The sequence below is a fragment of the Neofelis nebulosa genome, chromosome 1, assembly GCF_028018385.1.
Source record: "Neofelis nebulosa isolate mNeoNeb1 chromosome 1, mNeoNeb1.pri, whole genome shotgun sequence".
NCBI lineage: Eukaryota > Metazoa > Chordata > Mammalia > Carnivora > Felidae > Neofelis > Neofelis nebulosa.
Genome location: NC_080782.1, coordinates 89,983,363 through 90,004,773, shown reverse-complemented (window position 1 = coordinate 90,004,773; position 21,411 = coordinate 89,983,363). Strand labels below are relative to the sequence as shown.

Below are 21,411 nucleotides of genomic sequence, written 5' to 3'. Positions count from 1 at the left end.
CTTTCTTTAGATAGTTACTATGGTTATGCTGTTGAGGGCCTTTTGGTTTCGTAATGAACTTGAAGAAATGTAAGATACCAGAGTGGAAAAAAATAGCTTTTTAGAAGTCAACGGATAGCTAATTCTCATTTCTAGATAAGCAATAGACAAATTTTAAGTTTGATAATGATGAACATACTTCAAAACTTAAACCTCTTTTTCTTTTTTGACTTTCTCTAAATTCTGTATCTCTCTCTCAAAGATAGACTGGAGCCTTTTGTGGTGGCCTTTGAATGCCATGTTGAATAGTTTGTCCCTCATTTGCTAATGGATAGCCATTTGTAGACTTCTAAGTTATTAGAGTAAAATGATTAAGCCTATGGTTTAGGAAGAGCCTACCAGGAAGATGGATCTTCCCACAGTTGTAGGAAGAACAGTGTGAGAAGAAAAGAGGGCTTGGAGTATTCAAGGAGGGAATGGAAAACTGGAGAATAATTTGTATATTGCAACTCCAGTGATGTTGATGTGATCTACAGATTGGCACTAGTTTTATGGCTAGAGTGATAGGAAGGAATCAAAGTTGGTTTTGAAGTTTTGAGTCTGAATGTTAGGAAGGATGCTGGTGCCATTAACAGTATAGAGAAGCAAGAGGAAGAGGTGTGTGTGTGGTTGTGCATATGTGTTGGTAAGGGTTATTGCTAATTTTTTAGGTTTGGCTGTATTGACCTTATGTTGAAGATTTTAGGTACTTGTTAGGCCTGATGCTTAGGAAGAAAACGAGCTTTAGTGAGAAGAATTTGGGAATCATTCTCATAGTAGTTACAGTTTGAGCTGGCATGGAAGGACTGATATTTCCATGAGTAAGAACAAATAAAGAATAGAAAATTCTGAGGGAAAAAAAAATTCATGGGAAGTGCTTCTGGAATGACCTTTGGCTACATAATCTTTCCACCCCCCCCCCTTTTTTTTTTAAAGTCACATAGGAAAAACTCCTTGAGAAAGTGCAGAGAGAGAGGTGCTTACAATGTAGTAGGTGCTTTAAAAATGCTTGAGTGAATAAACGTAATTTGGTTGGGAGATAGGGGTTTGAGCTGTGGTATAATGGTATAATGCCCCCCATAGGGTTATTGCTGGGACCAGATTATAAAGATTTTTTTAAGGTTATTTATTTATATTTAGAAAGAGAGAGAGAACAGGGAGAGGGGCAGAGAGAGAGGGAGAGAGAATCCCATGCAGGCTCTGTGCTGTTGTTAGTAGTTTCACCAACCATGAGATCATGACCTGAGCTGAGATTAAGAGTTGGACACTTAACTGACTGAGCCACCCAGGTGCCCTGGCACCAGATTAGAGAATAAATTTTAGGAAATCTTGAACTTTTAAAATGTTGAGATACATTTCTGTTTGAGGAACTGAAAGACGTTCAGCAAGTAAGGTTTAAGTCTAGTCTAATTTGAAAGCATATATTTATTTCCTTTTTTTTTCTGATAAGAATTAGATTTGTAAGGAATATTTTGAAAGTTTGAAGTATTCTCCTGTTTTTATATCTATCTCTATATAACCATTTTTGGCCTGTACTTTTCCCTCTGCCTGTGACATCTTTGTCACCTTCTCAGTCTCTTGCTTTTTCTGAATCAGTTGCTACTCATCTTTTAAGTTTCCATTTGACCATCAGTTTTTTTTTTTTTTTTTTTTTTTCCGGAAGTGTATACTAAAATCCTAACACTGATGTTTTACTCCGTGCCCACATATTCTAGTACTTACTGGACCAGATATCAGTTGCTTGGTTTGTCTATATTCTCCACAAGATTATAAATTTCTCTGTCATGGTGTTCGGTGGTGTTCTCCCATGTAGCACAATGCTTGGCCATAGTTTGTTGGAGATGGAGAAGGCAATGTTAGACTAAAGTTTGCTTTTAACCTTCAGATTCAGTATTTTAAAGATATATCTTAAAGGTTAAGAAATGTTTTAGTTGCAATAGGTAGCCACTGAATCATTACCTTCAAAGTTTTAGACTGAACATTGTGAAAATTGGAGAAACAATGTTTCCTTTTACATAAAGGATTGCTTTAAGGTGGTTTACAACTATGTTGCCTCAAGGTATTGGACCAGGGGGCCACAAGTTATTTCCTTGCCCTGTTTTCCTACCATTATGACCCTATAGTTGTTAAGGTTCTAAGAAAAACTCAGCTGCAAGAATTGAGAGTTTTTGAGGCATGAAATTACATAGATATAACTGATTGAGCTTGGAGGCAGGAATTGATGTTAGCCTCCTACTAGTAGGTTTTAGGTATTGTGCTTTTTATGTTTGTTTTCTTCCTCCTTTCCTTGTCTTTCTTTTTTCTTCTCTCCTCTTCTCTTCTCTTCTCTTCTCTTCTCTTCTCTTCTCTTCTCTCTCTCTCTCTCTCTCTCTCTCTCTCTCTCTCTATCTCTCCCTCTCTCTCTTAAAACATGTTTGATTAGTTCAGAACATTTTTAGAGACAGTGTGGCTTTTTCTACTCTTCTTTGTCTGTTATCTACGGTGATGGGAGTTAAGGGTAATGAGAATGAGGCTATCTTGATTGAGTGCCTTTTAATATACACTTTTGTCTATGTAAGCATTATGTTGATACCCACCTTTCATATGTTAGTTGTTCAGCAGACTGAATTTTTGGATGAGTAGATCACATGGTAGTGCTTTTCTTTAGAAATAGTTCCAAGAATTAAAACTCTTTTTACCCTGTAAGTATGTACTTGGAGCAAAATGAAATAGAATTTCTGCCCTTGGTTTGAGCTAATTTGGCTTGAGGTATATAACTAAATACACCCACACATGTTATTTGCCTGAACACAAATATACTCAAGATACCTAGCACATAAGGATAAACATTACATATACCTAACATATACATAAACATTTTCCCTCAAGTTTAAGTGATACATTTAGTCTGGGCAGGTATACTAAACCTGTTACGTCTAGTGGTTGTTCAAATGAATTTACTCATGACCAAATTTTACTCTCTCTGCATAGTGATATGAAAAAAGAGACCAAATAAAGTCACTTGGTATAAAGCATAATTACTTTCTCATTCACTTTAAAAAGTAGGTTTCTTTTCCTTCATCAGCTCAGACTTGGTGACTATAAGAATTCTGTTGAAAGGAAATATGAGGGCTTTAGGAGATGTATATTAGTTTTAGCAAATTTTTTGTTAGTATCTTACCATCTTGAAATAACTGATTTAATTTTAGGAAGGACAAAACATGTATAAGAAAATCTGATTAGCATCTTTGAGAATTACAGAAAAACTTTAGGAGTTTGTGGTATGATCAGGAACACAGAATCCCAAGTGATGTAGGTGACAGAAGAGATTTCTTGGCAATTGGATATCTGCATACGTATTTCTCTGTAAGAACTTGGTGCCTGTCAGTGATATAATTAAGAGGAAGAGCATAGTGGAAAGTAAAAGTGATCTGGGAACTTCAGTTTAGTTTCCTTTTTAGAAGAAGGAAGTCTGTTGATGGTGACACTATTTAATTGTTTTCTAGTAGTAAAACAGTTTCCATTTAGGTTTGTCAAGTTAGTTTTAAGTAACTGTATAGTTTGAATGAAGTGTCCATATTCAGACCAGCTGGTTTTCTCGTTGCATAGGAAAATTGTATTATTTTTCCTGGTCAGGAGAGACCAACTAAAGAGCACAAAGGCCCCTGTAAGACCCCTCAAAAGTCCTCCTCCAGTGTACAACGTGAGTCTATAAAAATAATTCATGTCATTCCAAATTTGAAGGTAAAGTAATTCCTGCAGCTTGTCCAACTTGTCTCTTTTATGGTTGACTTTTTAAATATATAGTATCATCTTGGGTGTTAGATATTTTGGATAAACTGATTATGTAGTTTCTAATAAAAGGATATCAAGGGACTCTGTATCTGCCTGTTCATTTCTCAACTTTAAGAAACGAAACAAACAGGGCACCTGGGCAGCTCAGTCAGTTAAGTGTCTGACTTCAGCCCAGGTCATGATCTCATGGCTTGTGAGTTTGAGCCCCTCATTGGGCTCTGTGCTGACAGCTCAGAGCCTGGAGCCTGCTTTGGATTCTGTGTCTGCCTCTCTCTCTGTCCCTCCCTGCGTGTGCTTTGTCTCCCTCTCTCTCAAAAATAAACATTAAAAAAAAAAAGGAAACAAAACAAATGAACATAGGGCAGGGGATGGGGGTGGGGGAAGAGATCAAACCAACAGACAGACTCTTAACTATAGAGAACAAACTGATGATTGCCAGAGGGGAGGTGGCGGTGGGGGGGGGGGGGAAATGGGTTAAATGGGTGATGGGCATTAAGGAGGGCATTTGTGGTGTTGAGCACTGGGTGTTATGTGTAACTGATGAATCACTAAGTTCTACTCCTGAAACAAAAACTACACTATATGTTAACTAACTGGAATTTAAATAAAAACTTGGGAAAAAGAATAGATTTCTTAACAAAAAAATTGCGAAGCTAGCTGAGAAAAAAATATTTACTTTTTAAATTTCCTGTTTTCCCTACGTCCTTAAAAAAAGAGAGAGAGAGAGAGAGGGGTAATTTACTTTTAAATAGGAGAACATTAGATATTTTACTATTAAAGTGCTATATTAATAGGGAAATTTAAGTCATAGTATCAAATGCATACTGGCTTTGTCATCCCTCCAAAGAATAGATCCACCTGAGAAAGAATGGAGCTATCTGAGGCTGTTCCAGAGTTGCCAGGAGAAATGGAAGAATTTCTAGTTTATGAATACAATGGCACCTCCAGTCCCACTTAATGTATATGGTTCAGAAAAGGAATTTTGGGGAAAGAAATTTCCTCTTAAAGATGATACTTTAGCAGAAACAAAGATTGGTTTCTTCTTTTCGCTACCCAAAATTAGCTGGAAGGTGAACAAAACTGGAAAATAGGAAGGTAATTGGGGCTTAGGTGATCTACAGACTAATCATCCATTATGCCACAGTCTTAAAATTTGAGATTTTCATTGATGAAATTTGTATTAATCTTGTAGTTTTTACATGTATATATAGTTTTATATGTATTAATTCATTTAACAATAATATCAAGCCAACCTCCTATGAAGTAGATACTGTTATTATATGCCTTTTATAGAGGAGAAAACTGAGGCTCAGAAATTAAGTCATTTGCCCATATTTGTACAGCCAGGTGTCAAAGGTTCTATTCAAACAGAAGCACCATGGCTCCAGTCTTTATTTAATCATTATGCAGTTATAGCCTGTGTAGCAGTTTTTCATTTTTATATATTTTTAGAGGAATTTAGGACAAATACTTAATTTATTCTAAGGTTGAGATGGAGATTGTTTTCCATATTTCACAAATGATGGTAAAGGGGTGCAAAATGGAGAGGCTGGACTTGACCCTAGTCATGGACGTTTCTGGTAAGTCTTCATCTCACCACTTGGTTTCATCTCTTTTGAAGACGTTTAGGAAACGTCAGTGTAGCCATCCTTCTTTCAGCTCTGTCATACTAAATTATTTTCATATTCTTTTTAGACCTAGTTAGCAATCCTCAAAGATCAGAACTTTCTTATTATGGACAATAAAGAAGAAATTTTCGTCACATTTTTTCCAACATTATGGTTTATGATTTGACACTTCTTCCTTTATTTAACAAATGCTTTTAAAATTAATATTACTCTGTGCCACATACATTCTCTGAGTAAAAATTGACATAAATGTAATAAGCACAGTAATAAATTTACCTTAGATAATGCCACCCATAGATACTTGGTAATTTCCTGTTACACTCAGAAAGAATATCCTCATATCCAATACAACACCAGTTAATACTTAGGTGTTCGAGATACTCTAGCCTCAGTTGCATTTCTTGTATTTGGTGTTTTTTTTTTTTAACTTCTTTGAAAACAGTCACCAACCAGCAAAACTACTCTTAACAAGGTACAAGACTTTGATTGTAAATGAATAGTGGGGATGATTAAAGAGATTTTTTCATTTCCTTGTAATGTTACTGTAACTATGTGTACAGTTAGGAAGTGTAGCATTTTTGTTAAATTGAATCTTAAACTAATGTCTACTAGGGACATATCTCCTGTAGGAGAGTGTCATATCTTTGGTATGGGGGTGTGTTTTGAGAAGCCATATTCCACATTATTTTTTATATAAAATGAATTTTACTACAAATTTCAGGAAGTTAAAGTATTTTCAGCATTTTTTTTTTTTTTCCTCCTGGGGTTAAATAGAATCTGAAATGATCCTCTGAGAGAAATTGCCAACCTAAGTATTCTGAATCTCCTGATAGGTGAAATTTTTATGTTTATCAAAAAGGTCCTGGGTTCAAAAGGGGTTGAAAGACACTGTTTTAAAGACCCAAGGACTATTGCTCATTAGATATAGTAATTTAGGTCCTATAACTCTGTGAAGTGTTTCAGTCAAATCCTATCACGCTGGATTTGTGATCTACTTATAAAATATTTGTTTTAGCTACATGTCATGATGCTATCTGCAATTATAATACAATTATTATTTTACCTAGTATGATACTGATTTTTTTTGACTTCCAGGTTTTTACAGTTTAATTAAAGTCGTTTTTATGTTTCAGTAGTAGCTTTAAAATTGTTGTGCAGATATACTTAAAATATTGTTATGATACACCTTGATAATTTGAAATAAATAATAAAGATAATTCAAGAAAGTCTAAGTTTTGATTAAGATAATTCTTTTTTTTTTTTTTTTTTTTTTGTAGAACAGCCAGAGATTTTTAACAGTGGAATTTCAAAACTTTTAAAAAAGGATCAGACTCAACTACATGTGTGCTCATCCAGCCTATTACTGGATAACCTAATTTGTAATCATAATCAATAATTGACAGGTTTTTTTTTACTATAGTTGACACACAATGTTGTATTACTTTCAGGTGTACAACATAGTGATTTGACAAGTTTATGTATTATGCTATGTTCACTACAAATGTAGGTACCATCTGTCATCATACATTGCTATTACAGTATCATTGACTATTATGCTGTGATTTTTGTTCCTGTGCCTTGCTCATTCCATAAATGGAAGTCTGTATCTCCCACTCTTCTTCACCCATTTTGTTTATTCATTTACAAATAAAAAAAAAAATTCATGTTTTACATCATGTATTTGAAGCTTAATGAGCTTTTGGCATAAAGGGAATTAGTAATATTCAAGAAACAAAGCTATTTATTTAGAGTAATGTCTGTCTTAAACTGAATACCTGTGTTAATTCCAGAATCTGACAGCATAGAGGTAAAAACTAAAGATAACATATATATCTTTTATATATCAGTAAAGGATTTTATTCAAGTATTTATTATAAATTAGTAATTGTGTGACACCTCATGGCCTTGTGTATCATCTCATGGTGGGTTCAAAGATGAAAGATTAAATACAGCTTTTTAATCTTGATATTTTGGGTAAAACATAAGAGAAATTTCACAAATGTAACACACATAAAAGAGGGATTTTCCTTAAAATTGTTTTTAATTTTTGTCTGTTCAGTGAATAAATCTGCTCTGTGGTATAGCTACACTGCTTTAGGTAATGTACCAGTTTCATATTCTAAGGACATGTTACATGTATTTTCACAACTAAATAAATTTCTACATAAATTTTGTCCTGATCATGTATGGTTAAATTTTAACTCCTCAGGGAACTTTTAATCATCAATAGTCTAAACTTTTTAGATTAAAAAAAAAAAAAGCTGAAAGTTAAATTTACTTATTGATAGTCTCTAAGATAAAGAAGATTAGAATTATAGAAGAATGCAGTGTTGATTGGTCTTTCCCTTCTCCTCTAAACTAGCAGCTTTTTTTCCTAATAGGTTAAAATGAAGCTCCATGATTTTTTTCATTGTTTTATTTTAATTTTATGTACAGACTTCAATTAAATGGGTTGGTTTTTAGAAGAAAACTGAAAATTCTTTTGAGAATTTTTTTTTTTCATATAAACTAATGAGTCAAGAACAGTAAGTTTTCATTATAGCAAGTTTACAAAAGCAGTCCTAGGACTATAATAGTTTTGACTGTTGACTTATGGCCAGATATTAAATGTATCACTGGGATGTGAATGTTTTATTGTCTTCCTCTGAGTGTCCAAGATAAGATTACAAGTACGAAGGTTGTACCATGGCCATGTGAAAATTCCAGTATGTTTCTAAGTATTCTTGTGTTTATATCAGTCCCTGAGACTTTTTTATAGGCATAAATTGGTAGCATGGATGATGCTGCAGTCATTTGTTTAGATTATCTGGTAATATAGTTAGGTAGAATATATTTAAATTGAGAGTAGGAAAGTTAAAGGAACAGTGGTGTTATTTATTTTCCACATGTTTGTTGAATAAATTTGAGGAATTAAGATCAGATGTGTGGTTATGGAGTAGATGATCTTAAGAACAAGGGGAATAATCAGCTTCATGTTGAAATGGGGAATTAGAGTAGTAGTCTTTAGATAGTATCATTCTGTTTTCCTGTTGTACGGCACAGACATAAAGGGAATAAAGTTTAATTTTCTTACTGGATCTGTGTGCCTTGTTATATCAAATCTTGGTTCCTCAGTATATAGAGAGGTAGTAAATTAGTTGTTAACCATTTGTCCATCTTACTCTTATTTTTCTGAATTAAGATTTGATTGTAATAAGTGTTTGTATCTTGACCAGGTAGACAATCCTGGAGGTAGAGAGATGGGCAGAAATGGAAGCGATTCGTATGTGAGATGATTAGTCCTGAGCTTATAGAACAAATTAAAAACTGAATAAATGAACTTTTTTGAGAGACAGAAAGTTAATAATGGAGTTAAAATTGGAATAACCGGTTCATAGTAAAAGGTAAATGTTTAAGTTACATGTAGGTATTTAAAACCTCTAGTAGTATGTTTTTCAACTACCAATAATAATGTTCTGATTGCTATTTGTAGTCTAATCTCACCTTTTTCCTTTTAGGTGGTATCATGGAAAACTTGACAGAACTATAGCAGAAGAGCGCCTCAGGCAGGCAGGGAAGTCCGGCAGCTACCTTATAAGAGAGAGTGATCGGAGGCCAGGCTCCTTTGTACTTTCATTCCTTAGCCACACAAACGTTGTCAACCATTTTAGGTAAGTCTTTATTTCTCTCGGGAGACTGTATAATACAGTGATTTTTCTGTAGTGTTCTTAAATATACTTGCTTTAATAAAAGTGAATGATTCGTCAATATTTAAATGATGGGAAAGTGATTTGTTTTCAGTTAAGTGATTGAAACGGATGATTATAGAGTAGATATTATTGAATGCTTGCATTTTTTGTTTAAAAACAGATTACTGGGCATTACTATGCTAATCTCAAATATAATTATCACTTTTAAAGTATAAAGAATTATAAAGAAACTTTGGTAAAGCAGAAATAAAGGACAGTATATTTTTAAATACAGAGTAACCACATTGAGGAAACAGTATTTAAAGAGTCAAGGTGTGTGCCCTTTAATTTATTTTACTTCATTGTTCTGAAATTCTTTGTAATCATTCATGTCAGTTAAAGGTATACAGATTTTTAAGCACAGATATCAAAGTCTGTATAAATATATGTACCTATATTGTCTTTAATTTTATTTTTATGGCAGACATTGGGAAAAAAGTCATATAGTGCCTATACCATTAACTGATAAAATGGTTGTATACCCTTGACTTTTAGATTTTATTTATTTATTTATTTATCTATCTATTTATTTATTTTTAAGTTTATTTATGAGAGACAGTGACAGCATGAACAGGGGAAGAACAGAGAGAGAGAAAGAGTGAGAGAGAGAGGAGTAGAGAGAGAATCCCAAGCAGGCTCTGGGCTGTTAGTGCACAGCCCAACTCTAGGCTTGATCTCACATATTGACTGAGTGAGCCACCCAGGCGCCCCAATTTTTAGATTTTAAAATGAGTCTTCAAAGTACTTTATACCACACATAGAATGTGAAATTATTATAATTCTCTATAAATAAATGTAAATAGTTCTCTATAAATATTTGAAGAGTATATAAAGCTACTTTTAGCCAGAGAAAACTTATTAAAATTGCTATTCAGTTTTAAATATAAAAGGTGAGCAGAGGTATCTATAGTTAGATTTATATTTATTGCAGTAAATTATGTAATGGGTTTATAAGTCAGATAAATATTTTGTATCAAGTATATACATACATGTTTTTAGAAGAAATAACCTCAAGTAAATTTGCATTGGTAAAAATATGAATAAGTGATACTTTAAAACAGGATGTAGATAAAGGAGTATGAGAATTAGAGATTTAGAATTTCTAAATTTAGAAATTGGTCTCCACATTGGCTCTAAAGATTTTTTTATACTGTATTTTTTTTTTTCCTGTACAAATAGGATTATTGCTATGTGTGGCGATTACTACATTGGTGGAAGACGTTTTTCTTCACTGTCAGACCTAATAGGTTATTACAGTCATGTTTCCTGTTTGCTTAAAGGAGAAAAATTGCTTTATCCAGTTGCACCACCAGAGGCAAGTAAAACTTGAATAAAATATTTTTCAAAAATTTATTACTTCACTTTACTAATGAGGTTAGCTCTTGTTCAGTTTTTTATGGTGTTTATTATAATTCAAGAAATACCATATTAAATTTTAATTCTGTCGTATTAGCAAAACTGCCACCTTCTTTAAAAAAATAAAATAATTTTTCTGTAATTTTGTCTTTACGTTTCTAAATTTTTTTTTTTTTTTATAATACTGTATGGTGATAGCTTAACAAATATTTTTAAAGGGATGAGGAGGAATCACTGATTGTATAGGGCTAATCCTGAAGTTGCCATAAGATTCTGAAATGCCTTCTACTTCATTAGAAAAAGGTTAATTTATATTTTCTGTGTAGTTCATTTAAAATTAAATGGTTACTCCTATTACTTGATACAAACATTGGTTATACAGTTAAAAGAATTTGTAAAAAAGCAGCAACAGAAACAAGACCAGCATTTCTAGGCTTTAGGTATTTATAGCCTGAGTAAAGAATAGTTTGACTGATCCTGTGGTGTTCATAATGTGGATTTTTGTTGGTTTTAACTTTATGTGGACATAACCTGATTTGACTTTGACATGAAGAGATTATCTATTGTAAATCTTTTTTTTTTTTTTTTTTTGTTATGATTTCTAGCCAGTAGAAGATAGAAGGCGTGTTCGAGCCATTCTACCTTACACAAAAGTTCCAGACACTGATGAAATAAGGTATTTTATAATGTATTCTCATTTATAGGCATTTGAAACAGGCATTTGACACACTTGGAAAACATTGCTCTTGGACTAGGAAGGTTTTGGAATTTGAGGAAATAGCATTGTAGCAGGATGAAGGTACCTTTAATATTGAGTTCATTGTTCCTGTACTCTTGTGTTTGGCTTATTTGTTCAGAATATGGATTTGGATCAGAGTGGCCACAGTGAAGATGACAGAGATAATTCAGCTTTTATTAGACTATCTCTGACAAAGTAAGGATAATTGTTATATTCTGTACTCTCCTTTAATTTTTATTACTACATGGCATTTATATCTTAACTGTAATTTGTACTTAAATGATGACCAAACTTCTATTTTACATGATGGGTGAATAGTTTAAGTGTGGCGTAGAACTATAGAACGTGATAATCTTTAAAAATTATTTTTATATAATTTGATTTATATATAATTTGTTTTATTATTTTTACATAAACTGATTTGTTATATAATTTGATAATTATCAAATTATCAGTGTCTTTCTGTAAGCTGTTTAACTTTACAATAGAAAATTTATTTCTTGCTGGCAAAATGTTTACTGATTCTGAGTATACAGCTTCTCACTGAAATCAACAGCAGCATTTAAAATACAGCGATAACTTTGGGGCATAGTGAAATTTCTAAAAATAAGATAATTTAAAAAAGACTCAAGTATCTGGAATTTCAAAATAAGGATTCCATTTTTATATGATTGTCCACAAAATAACTTCTCATTTAGTTTTTATTGGCGTACCTTTATTTGTGATCTAAGCGGGAAAAGCAAATGAAAGAAAACGAAGGAAGGAAATGTATACAATAATGAAGAACAATGGTGAACTACAAATTCAGGAAGTTTGGATAACTTGTAAATTCCCAGTGAATCATCTAGAACAGCAGTGCTCAAAGTGTGATCCATGTAACTTCGAGGATCCTTGAGATCCCTTTAGAGGGTTCACGAGAACCAAACTGCTTTCTTAATAAGACTAAGATAAAATATACCCTTTCCACTGTGACATACATGTACACTGATGGTACAAGAGCAACGAGCAGAGCCGTAAATCTATTAGGACCTTAGGACAGATTAAGGCAGGGGCACCACAGTGTATGGTGTTCTTCACTGCCACACACTTAGAGGTAAACAGTATCAACCAGTGTCCTCTAAGGTTTTTCTTGGTGCAACTACAAAATGTATTTTATTAAATCTCAACCCTTTTAATATTCTGTATGATGACTATCTTTTTAATCTTCTCTGTGATGAAAACTGGTGTGATGAAATGGGAAGTATGCACAAAGTGCCTTGGCTGCATGAGTGGAGCATTGAGTTGAGAGCTGAGGTAGCTTCTGCTTTTGTGTATACCACATATACTTAATAGAATGACTGACAGGCAAACTATGGTTATTCAGACTAGAGGATTTGACTTTTCTTTTCTTTTCTTTCTTTCTTTTTTTTTTTTGTTTTTTTGTTTTTTTTTGTTTTTTTTTTGGTAAAGTGAGTGTTTTATGTTACTTCAGGGGAAATAACTGGCAGTATTTATTGCCAATGAGAAAATTTGAGCTTGGAATAAAAAAAATGAGGATTTTAGAAACCCTGTATCTGCCATCAGGAGTTTGACAGCTTCCTAAATATAAATAGTTCATGATTTTTCTGATGAGATTGGTGGTGATATTAAAAAATGTGATGTTTTGATTGTGTAAAATGTATTTATGTCTGAAAGGTCTACATAGCTCAGTGAACCAATATTTTCTAAATGAACAATGCACGCTGTTAAAGAATTCTGCCTGGGTAAAGATCCATTCAGAGTGCAAGATGGACAAATACATTTTACTGGAATGGGATACAGAAAGTTCTTGCTGCAGTTTTAGAGTCCACATTACAACTAACCTTCGAGTACCACTTGCTGAGGTTTTGATGTTACATCATAGAATATCTATTAATTATGCAATCTCAAAGGCTATTAAAATACCCCTTTCATGACTACATATTTTTTGTGAGGCCAGATTTTTCTTCATATTCTTCAGATAAAAAAACATAAAGCAACAGATTGAATGTAGAAATAGGAGAACCGAGTAGTTTTCAGTTGAAACAGATGTTGAGATTTGCAAAAATGTGAAATAATACTGTCACTAACTTTAAAAATATTATTTTTCATATTCTTTGTTATATATAATGGGGTGTATTTTTTTAAGAATCAGTAAATACTTTAAAACATTTATATTTTAAATCTAATATGATAAATCTAAATGGGTAGAACTTATATAAATAAAAGCCTTTTAGGTTGTCAGTTTTTAAGAGTATATAGGGCTCCTAAGAGAACCTCAAAACTGAGAACTACAGGGGCGCCTGGGTGGCTCAGTCGGTTGAGCGTCCGACTTCAACTCAGGTCACGATCTCGCGGTCTGTGAGTTCGAGCCCCGCGTCGGGCTCTGGGCTGACGGCTCAGAGCCTGGAGCTGCTTCTGATTCTGGGTCTCCCTCTCTCTGACCCTCCCCCGTTCATGCTCTGTCTGTCTCTGTCTCAAAAATAAATAAGCGTTAAAAAAAATTAAAAAAACAAAAACAAAAACAAAAAAAAAACTGAGAACTACTCATCTAGGAAGATGAAAATTTAAACAAAAATTAGCATGTGCACCCCAAGATCAAGAGTTGCATGCTCCACCAACTGAGCCAGCCAGATGCCCCTAAGTCTTTTAAAATTTGTATATATCTGTGAAGTTTTTTGTTTTGTTTTGTTTTTAGGTAAAAACATCTGAAGAGTAATGAGATTTAATAAGGCGTTTTAACCTTTTTTGAGGAAGAATGCAAAATAATACATAAAGAATCTTGTGATTGTATTGTTTGTGCTAGTAAGCTTTTTATTTTAATTTTTTTTTTCATTTTTGCACGATAGTGTTCTAGCAACAACAAAAGTCAAAATTAAAAAAAACAAATTCTCTTATGATTACTTTTGACGAAGAAATGTAACTTGTCACTTCTCCTTTCTCTTTTACTTCTTGTCCATATGTATTCCTTTTTTTACTCATAATTATTATTTTTTTAATGTAGTTGTTTAGGAGGTTGGTTTTAGAAAGGAATAACATATTTGGCTAAGAGGTAATGTCTGCTGTCTGCTGCTCATCAGTGAGTGAAATATTGGTCACTGTTAACAAGGATTGTAGTGTCAAGATAGAATGCAGTGTATGTCATGCTCATTCATATAGCAATCACCCAAAGTATTGTGTACAAGTTTTCTTTTCTTGAATTTGTATAAGAAACAGGCTTGAGATATTCCGGAGAAAAACGGTTTTCAGAAGTATGAGAAAAGATTTACTTAATGGAAGTTTGGTTTCTGAAAATTAAGATTGAAAGGAAAATTGATTTAAAAAAATATTTGACAGACATGGATCTAGATGTAGGGTTAATGGTAGCAGCCAATCAATCTTGAAACCTTAAATGTTCAGAGGCATTCATTCAGGCTTACAAGGACACTTAAGCAAATTACTGATGTTGATAGATGGCATCAGTATAAAACTAACTTACTCCTCCTGTGATTTGGTGGAGGTTGCAAACATCTAGATTCCAAGGAAAAGAAACTAGTTTGTGTGTTTCCCTCTACTCAGAAATTTGTAACAGAAAAAACATTCATACATTTTCAAATGCTTTACTACCACTTTCAAACAAAAAGAATGCTATGTAGTATCATGGGTATCTAAGTAAATTAAATAAATCTTAACGTTCTTTATGAGAAAAATATTAATTCTCATAAACATATGCTGATTAGACTAATGGTGCTTATTCAAAATAAAGTTTTTCCAAAGTAACTGTGTCTTGTTTATGTGTAATGAATTAACTATATTATGATTTTATATCTAAACCATATCTGAAAGGTAATTACACAGAAGCTTAAATTTTTAAGTCAGTTTTCTTGGAGTTACACCCTAAAGCTTGTAATGCATATATAATTATTGGTTACAAACATTCCAATTTGAATGTAATAATAATCCAGTGGTGCAGATACCATTTACACGTGATGAAATTAAGAGTCAGATTGTTAAGTGGCTTCAAAGTTTTACATTTAGATGATGCCAGAAACAGGACAAAAATCCAGAGTGTTTGACTTTAATTTCTTGCATTTTCCAATATCATAGTATCTCTTGTATTATGTGATTAGTCAATTTTCCCTGGTTAAAACTTTAATTCAATTTTAATAACTTCATAATTGTCACTTTCAGTTTCCTAAAAGGAGATATGTTTATTGTTCATAATGAATTAGAAGATGGATGGATGTGGGTTACAAATCTAAGAACAGATGAACAGGGCCTTATTGTTGAAGACTTAGTGGAAGAGGTGGTAAGTTTTGTTTTCTTCTCACTCTCAGAATTGTCAGTGTTTTGTACATTTTTGGAACTTGTCCATAATCATGGAAATTAGTTGTGAAACATTTTTTTTTAATGAGAAACCTAATTCCTAAGTACAAGGAATTTTTCATTAAAATGTATTTACTGTAATAAATGTTATTTTTTGTAAAGACCATAATTAGGCTAGCATGTTTTAATCTTTAACTGCCAATTTTCAGAAAGTTTTTATGAGTTTCTAAGAATAAAGAACATTAACATTTGTGCTTATTTGTATCTCTTTTTGTCGTCTTGGTGGTTTTTCTCTTAAGTGACATTATGTCAAACTGATCATGGAAATCTCATTCAAATAGTTGTCCATGTTTGCTTTCAAATTCTTCATCTCCCAAATACATGTATAACTTTCTAGTAACTTTGGAAAAGCTTAGTTATATTACACATACATTATCACATGTTTCTACATTATCAGTATTTCCATTTTCATTGTCACCACATAATATAGTATTAGAAATCTTATCACTGTAAATAATTGTGCATTTCTTAATAGCAGGTCTGCATTCAAACAGTATTTGCATTTCAGAGATAGTACTCAGTATCACTGAATCATATCCAAAATATTACAGTTTTGGAATTCACCCTTCCTTTTTGGATTCGGTTAGGGTGATGGAATGGTTTCCTTTTATCTTTCATAACCTTCAGAGCTACTGTTTTTAAAATATGTCATGAACCTGGTAATATTCTGAAACCTGTGCTTTGATTATTGTTGCAGGAAGACAGCAGGGGAGAATATTTGTCTTTGTTATTCTTTTGACTAATAGAACTTGATATGTAAAAGTAAAACATACTGACAAAAAGTGGAGGGAGGTTGAGGAAATGGTATGATAAATTCCATACACATAGTTACTTAATAGAGGAGCTGGCATTAGAACTTCTAATTCCTAGGTTACTATTTGGAATTTTACAGTAGGAAGGGATATTTATTCCATATAGGCCAGAAGTGTTCAAACTGAAGAATCTCACTGGTTTTACTTATGAAATTTCTTAGTTAAAATTTTTTATGTTGGATTTTTTTTTCTCCTTGCTATAACCCCCTTTCCCCCAATTTTCTGATTATTTGAAGGATTTATAGTATAGTTTAACTTTTCTTTAGCTCTTGAATTCTGGGTCAAATCCAACTAGGTAAACTTTAAGAAGAATAAGTGTAAGTTATCCAAGGAGTACAGAAAAAAAAAAAAAAAAAGCTCAATTTAAGATAAAGAGACATGACCTCATGTCAATAAAAGGAAAAAAATAATTTAATAACTCAGTATGAACAAAAAATGTGATGTGGCTGCTAAAAAGGAATATAGTCATACTTTGAATTAATAGTGGAATAGTTTCAAGTTAGAATTATAAATAGGTTTCACACTAATATGTATAATAAGTTTTCATAATGGTCTTCATTGGAACATAGTGATTCCTTGTAGGTTGAAAAGCCATTTAGAGATTGTCTAGATTTCAGACATTACTTTGGTGGTTGGATTTAAGGATTTTCCCACCCTGAACTTCTGATTACTGTTCCCCAAGCACATTTATACTTTTATGCCTTAAATCTAGAATGTAAGCTCTGTGAGGATTTTTGTCTCTAATTCAGTGATGTATTCCCATAGCAGAATAGTGTCTAGCATTAGTAAACATTCAGCAAATGTTTGTTGAATGAATATCTCTTTGCCTATACTTTCTCCTCTTCCTTGACACTCTTGCCCTGCTACACCACTGACTTGTAAAATTTGATTCATTTTTATCAATTCAGCCCAGATGTTGCCCCTTTTTTCACAGAGGTTTTATGCCTATCTTAGTCTAAATTGTTTTCTCCTGTGTTTTTATAGCACCTTGTTAATTCTGTATTTTACTACACTGTATAAAATTAATTTATGGTGTAAACCAGTTCTATAGAGATGAACTCCTTTTGGGCAATGATAATGTATTTTGTTTTTGTGGGGTTTTTTTTGTTTGTTTTTTAGCGTACTGCTTTGCATATAGTAGGCATTCAGTGAGTGTGTGGTTTTACTTTGGGTAGGTATTTGATGAGTGAGGAAAAATTGAGGGAAGTAAATCCATGGACAGATCGACTATTTTTCTACTCTTTCCTTCATTATTCAGTGAAGACTTGGTGCCAGATACCCAGTTTTGCTGGGTCCTAGAGGTACACCTCAAAAATATTCAGTGCAACCTATATGAACAGCATTGTGCTGGTGATTATGGTGGTGGTAGGTGTTAAAGAATAGTTAAGATGTTACGATGAATGTAGCCACTATACCGGAATGAATAAATAACACCAGTGTATCTTAAATAATAGGAATGCCAAATAGGTAAGGTTAAAAAGATGATAAAAGAAGGATGTCTTTTTGATTTAAAGTAAAAGTTTATATTTATGTTCTAGGGACTCATTGTTTCACTGAGGAGGTAGTATTTGAAGAAGATCCTACCTAGATAGTAGGAAACAGGTAGGAAACAGTGAGTGAAAAAGACATCCTAGGTTAAAAAGAATAAGCTAGGTGGTAGGAGAATGTGGATTAGCAAATAGGTAGTTATGTGTGACCATGGTATAGATAGCTTAAGAGAGTTGGTATAAAGACAGGAAATGTAGACCTGAGTTCTATGATAAAGGATTTTGGTTTTATAAAAGGAATTTTTAGGAAGTAGAGCAGTATTAAAGGTTTGGTTTTTACATTTTGTTTGTTTGTTTGTTTTTTGTTTGGTGTACCTTAGTGCAGGACAAAGTTGCAGTTGAAACTGAAGAATCCAGATTGGAGTGATGAGATGGTGGGGTGAGACAGGGCACAGAGGTAATTAAACTAGTTGGGCTTTGGTAACTATTGAAGAAAAGAGAGAACAAGGGCCTGGATTAGAGTAACCACAACAAGTAAGGGAGAGAGTCTTAGAAAGACATTTCTTGAACCGATACATCTTTTCTTGTATAAGTAAATATTAGGGACAGGGTAGAGATGTGTTTGAAGATATGATTTTTATTAACTTTAATGAAAATAGATGTAATAGTTAAAACTGTATAAAATACTGTCTTAATATCTTATCCTTTAGGGCCGGGAAGAAGATCCACATGAAGGCAAAATGTGAGTTTGTGTTAATTTTTAAAAGGAAAAAGAAACTATGTTGTAAACCTACTAATTGAAAAACTTAGGCCAAAATTTATTTTAAAAGAAAATTGCTACTTTGGGGGCTGACTTAAGAATGGTTTTTATTTGGCCCGAGAACTGGTATGTTAAAATTTTCTTTAGGATCTATGGGTAGTTTTATTTTTAAATAACGATGGTGGCTTTTACTATATAAAACTCTTCTATCACCAAACTAAAGGCTTTTCTATAAACAACATTAATAACATCATGAATGTCATGATTCATAATATTTTTGTTTCCTTACTGATTTATTTATAGCATTTCTTGTTTTTGTAACCACATCTTTTGGGTATTTTATGTTTCAGTTTTTTTCAGTTTGTTTTCTGTGAGAGAGAGAGAGAACTTTTCAGCAAGATGATGACTCTTTACCGTATTTATTAAGATTCTACAAGGCCTTTTTTTTCATAATCTTTTCAGGCTGATTTTAGGTATCTTGTAAGGGCTAATTCAAAGACCAGGTATTACTGTACTTAATATTTGCCACAGTCATCTCCTGTATTTCAGAAGTTATTAGCTGTTAACAGTAACCTCCTATGGGAAATTTACTCTGATTTTGTTATTGTCCTTGGAGATCTACTTTAGTGTTTTGCTCATCCCTCATTTACTTTGCATAAAAATTTTCTTTTAAAGACGTTAACTCTTAATCCCAATTCTGTCTTACTCATGATTTTAATTAAGACCGTTCATCTTTTGATCTCTTTTCAGTGGAACACTTTTTTTCCTTACCATCCTGTCAGTGTTGATGAATGGAATTTAAAGGTTGCCTCTCAAGTGTTTGCTTATTCTCTTTTCTAACCATTAGAATACAAAAACAGTAAGCTGAATTCTCCACTTTCAGTAAACCTCGCTTAGTTCCTGACGCTTCCTTTAAGTAGAACATATGAAATGTTTTCTGAATCCATTTTCCTTGTTGTTTGTGTAGGTGCAAAATAGCCTCCATGAGTGAGATGGTACACTGTTGACTGTATTTGTGTGAAGTCTTCCCTCTACCTGTATCAAATTACAAATTCTAATTAGTGTTTGGGGGAGGCATACTGATAATGTAAGCAAATGGAATGGGTCAGGTATAAATATTCTTATTTTTCCCAAATTAAGATAATGCTGATCTTTCTTACTTTCCTTCTATGATGAAGATTAAGGTACATGGAACTGGCTCCCTACAGTACAAACAACAGTGCAGAGTATGGTGATACATGACAGTTAACATTCTCTCTTTGTATTAGAGAGTGGGAAGCCAAAAACTAGTAATGTTTCCCTGCAGTAAGTTGACTGCTGTAATTGATGTGTGCAAAAACGGGAGTCCAGTGTTGTGAGATCTTCGTGATTTTCAAGATACAGTTGAAATCTGTATTTTTATCCCTATTTAAAATAATACCATAGATACATTTTTAAAAGAAAAGGAAAAAAATGTTGGTCACATGCCACTAAATCTTTAAAGCTTCATCCAGTTTTCTCACAGCATAAAGTATAAATCCCACTTTTGCTGGGAATGTTTTTTAGTTAGTACATCTCTGAACTTTGTAATTATCTACTCATTTGGTATTTAGTGTAAGCTAAATTGCGCTGTTGACTTATTTTATGTATTTTTCAGCTCCCTCTAATTTCTTAAGGTGGAGACTGGCAGTGAAGCAACCTCAGTAGCATCCATGAGTGCTCTTTCAGACTAAACAAATGTAACTTGAACTGTGTTTCTTTCTGGCTCCCTTTTAACAATGATATAGACATCAAGTCCTGATAATTTTGTTTTCTAAAATATTTCTTTTTTTTTTTTTGAACATTTATTATTGAGAGACAGAGAGAGACAGAGCATGAGCAGGGGAGGGACCGAGGGACGGGGAGACAAAGAATCCAAAGCAGGCTCCAGGCTCTGAGCTGTCAGCACAGAGCCCGACACGGGGCTCAAACTCACAAACTGCGAGATCATGACCTGAGCTGAAGCCAGACGCTTAACCGACAGAGCCACCCAGGCGCCCCTAGAATATTTCTTGAATGTGTGTCTTCTTCTCAATCTTAAGCAACCATACTCTAGTTCAGGCCCTTTTCTTTCTTTATTTTTTTTTTTTAATTTTTTTTTTCAACGTTTTTTATTTATTTTTTGGGACAGAGAGAGACAGAGCATGAACGGGGGAGGGGCAGAGAGAGAGGGAGACACAGAACCGGAAGCAGGCTCCAGGCTCCGAGCCATCAGCCCAGAGCCTGACGCGGGGCTCGAACTCACGGATCGTGAGATCGTGACCTGGCTGAAGTCGGACGCTTAACCGACTGCGCCACCCAGGCGCCCCTCTTTATTTATTTTTTTTAATTAAAAAAATTAATTGACGATAGATGACACACAGTGTTACATTAGTTGCAGGTGTACAACAAAGTGACTGAACAATTCTGTACATGATGCCCTGCGCCCCCCAGGTGTAGCTACCATCTGTCACCATATATCATTATTACAGCATCCTTGACTATATTCATTATGGTATGCCTTTTGTTCCTGTGACTTACTCATTCCAAACTAGAGGCCTGTATCCCCCACTCCTCTTTATTCCTTTTGCCCATCCTCCACTCTGGCAACCATCAGTTGGTTCTCTGTATTTATAGGTCTGTTCTTCTCATTTCTTAACAGGACTTGATGTAGCAGTAACCTCCAAGTTGGTTTTCTTTGATGCTTTCAGTCTCTTTAAATCCTTTCTTCCAGTAGCAAGCATAATCTT

The 21,411-nt window shown here is 33.5% G+C and overlaps 1 protein-coding gene across 2 annotated transcripts in view; it reads left to right on the top strand.

The window, feature by feature from the left end:
- RASA1 (RAS p21 protein activator 1) overlaps positions 1–21,411 on the top strand; it is a 115,357-nt gene that overhangs the window by 43,587 nt on the left and 50,359 nt on the right. The window contains exons 2-6 of one of the 2 annotated variants that reach the window (XM_058727674.1): positions 8,918–9,070; positions 10,328–10,467; positions 11,114–11,180; positions 15,411–15,528; positions 18,615–18,646. In XM_058727674.1, coding sequence (XP_058583657.1) covers positions 8,918–9,070; positions 10,328–10,467; positions 11,114–11,180; positions 15,411–15,528; positions 18,615–18,646 — 510 coding nt within the window. Of the gene's footprint in view, positions 1–8,917; positions 9,071–10,327; positions 10,468–11,109; positions 11,181–15,410; positions 15,529–18,614; positions 18,647–21,411 lie in introns of both variants that reach the window. The other variant, XM_058727667.1, reaches the window with a different exon arrangement.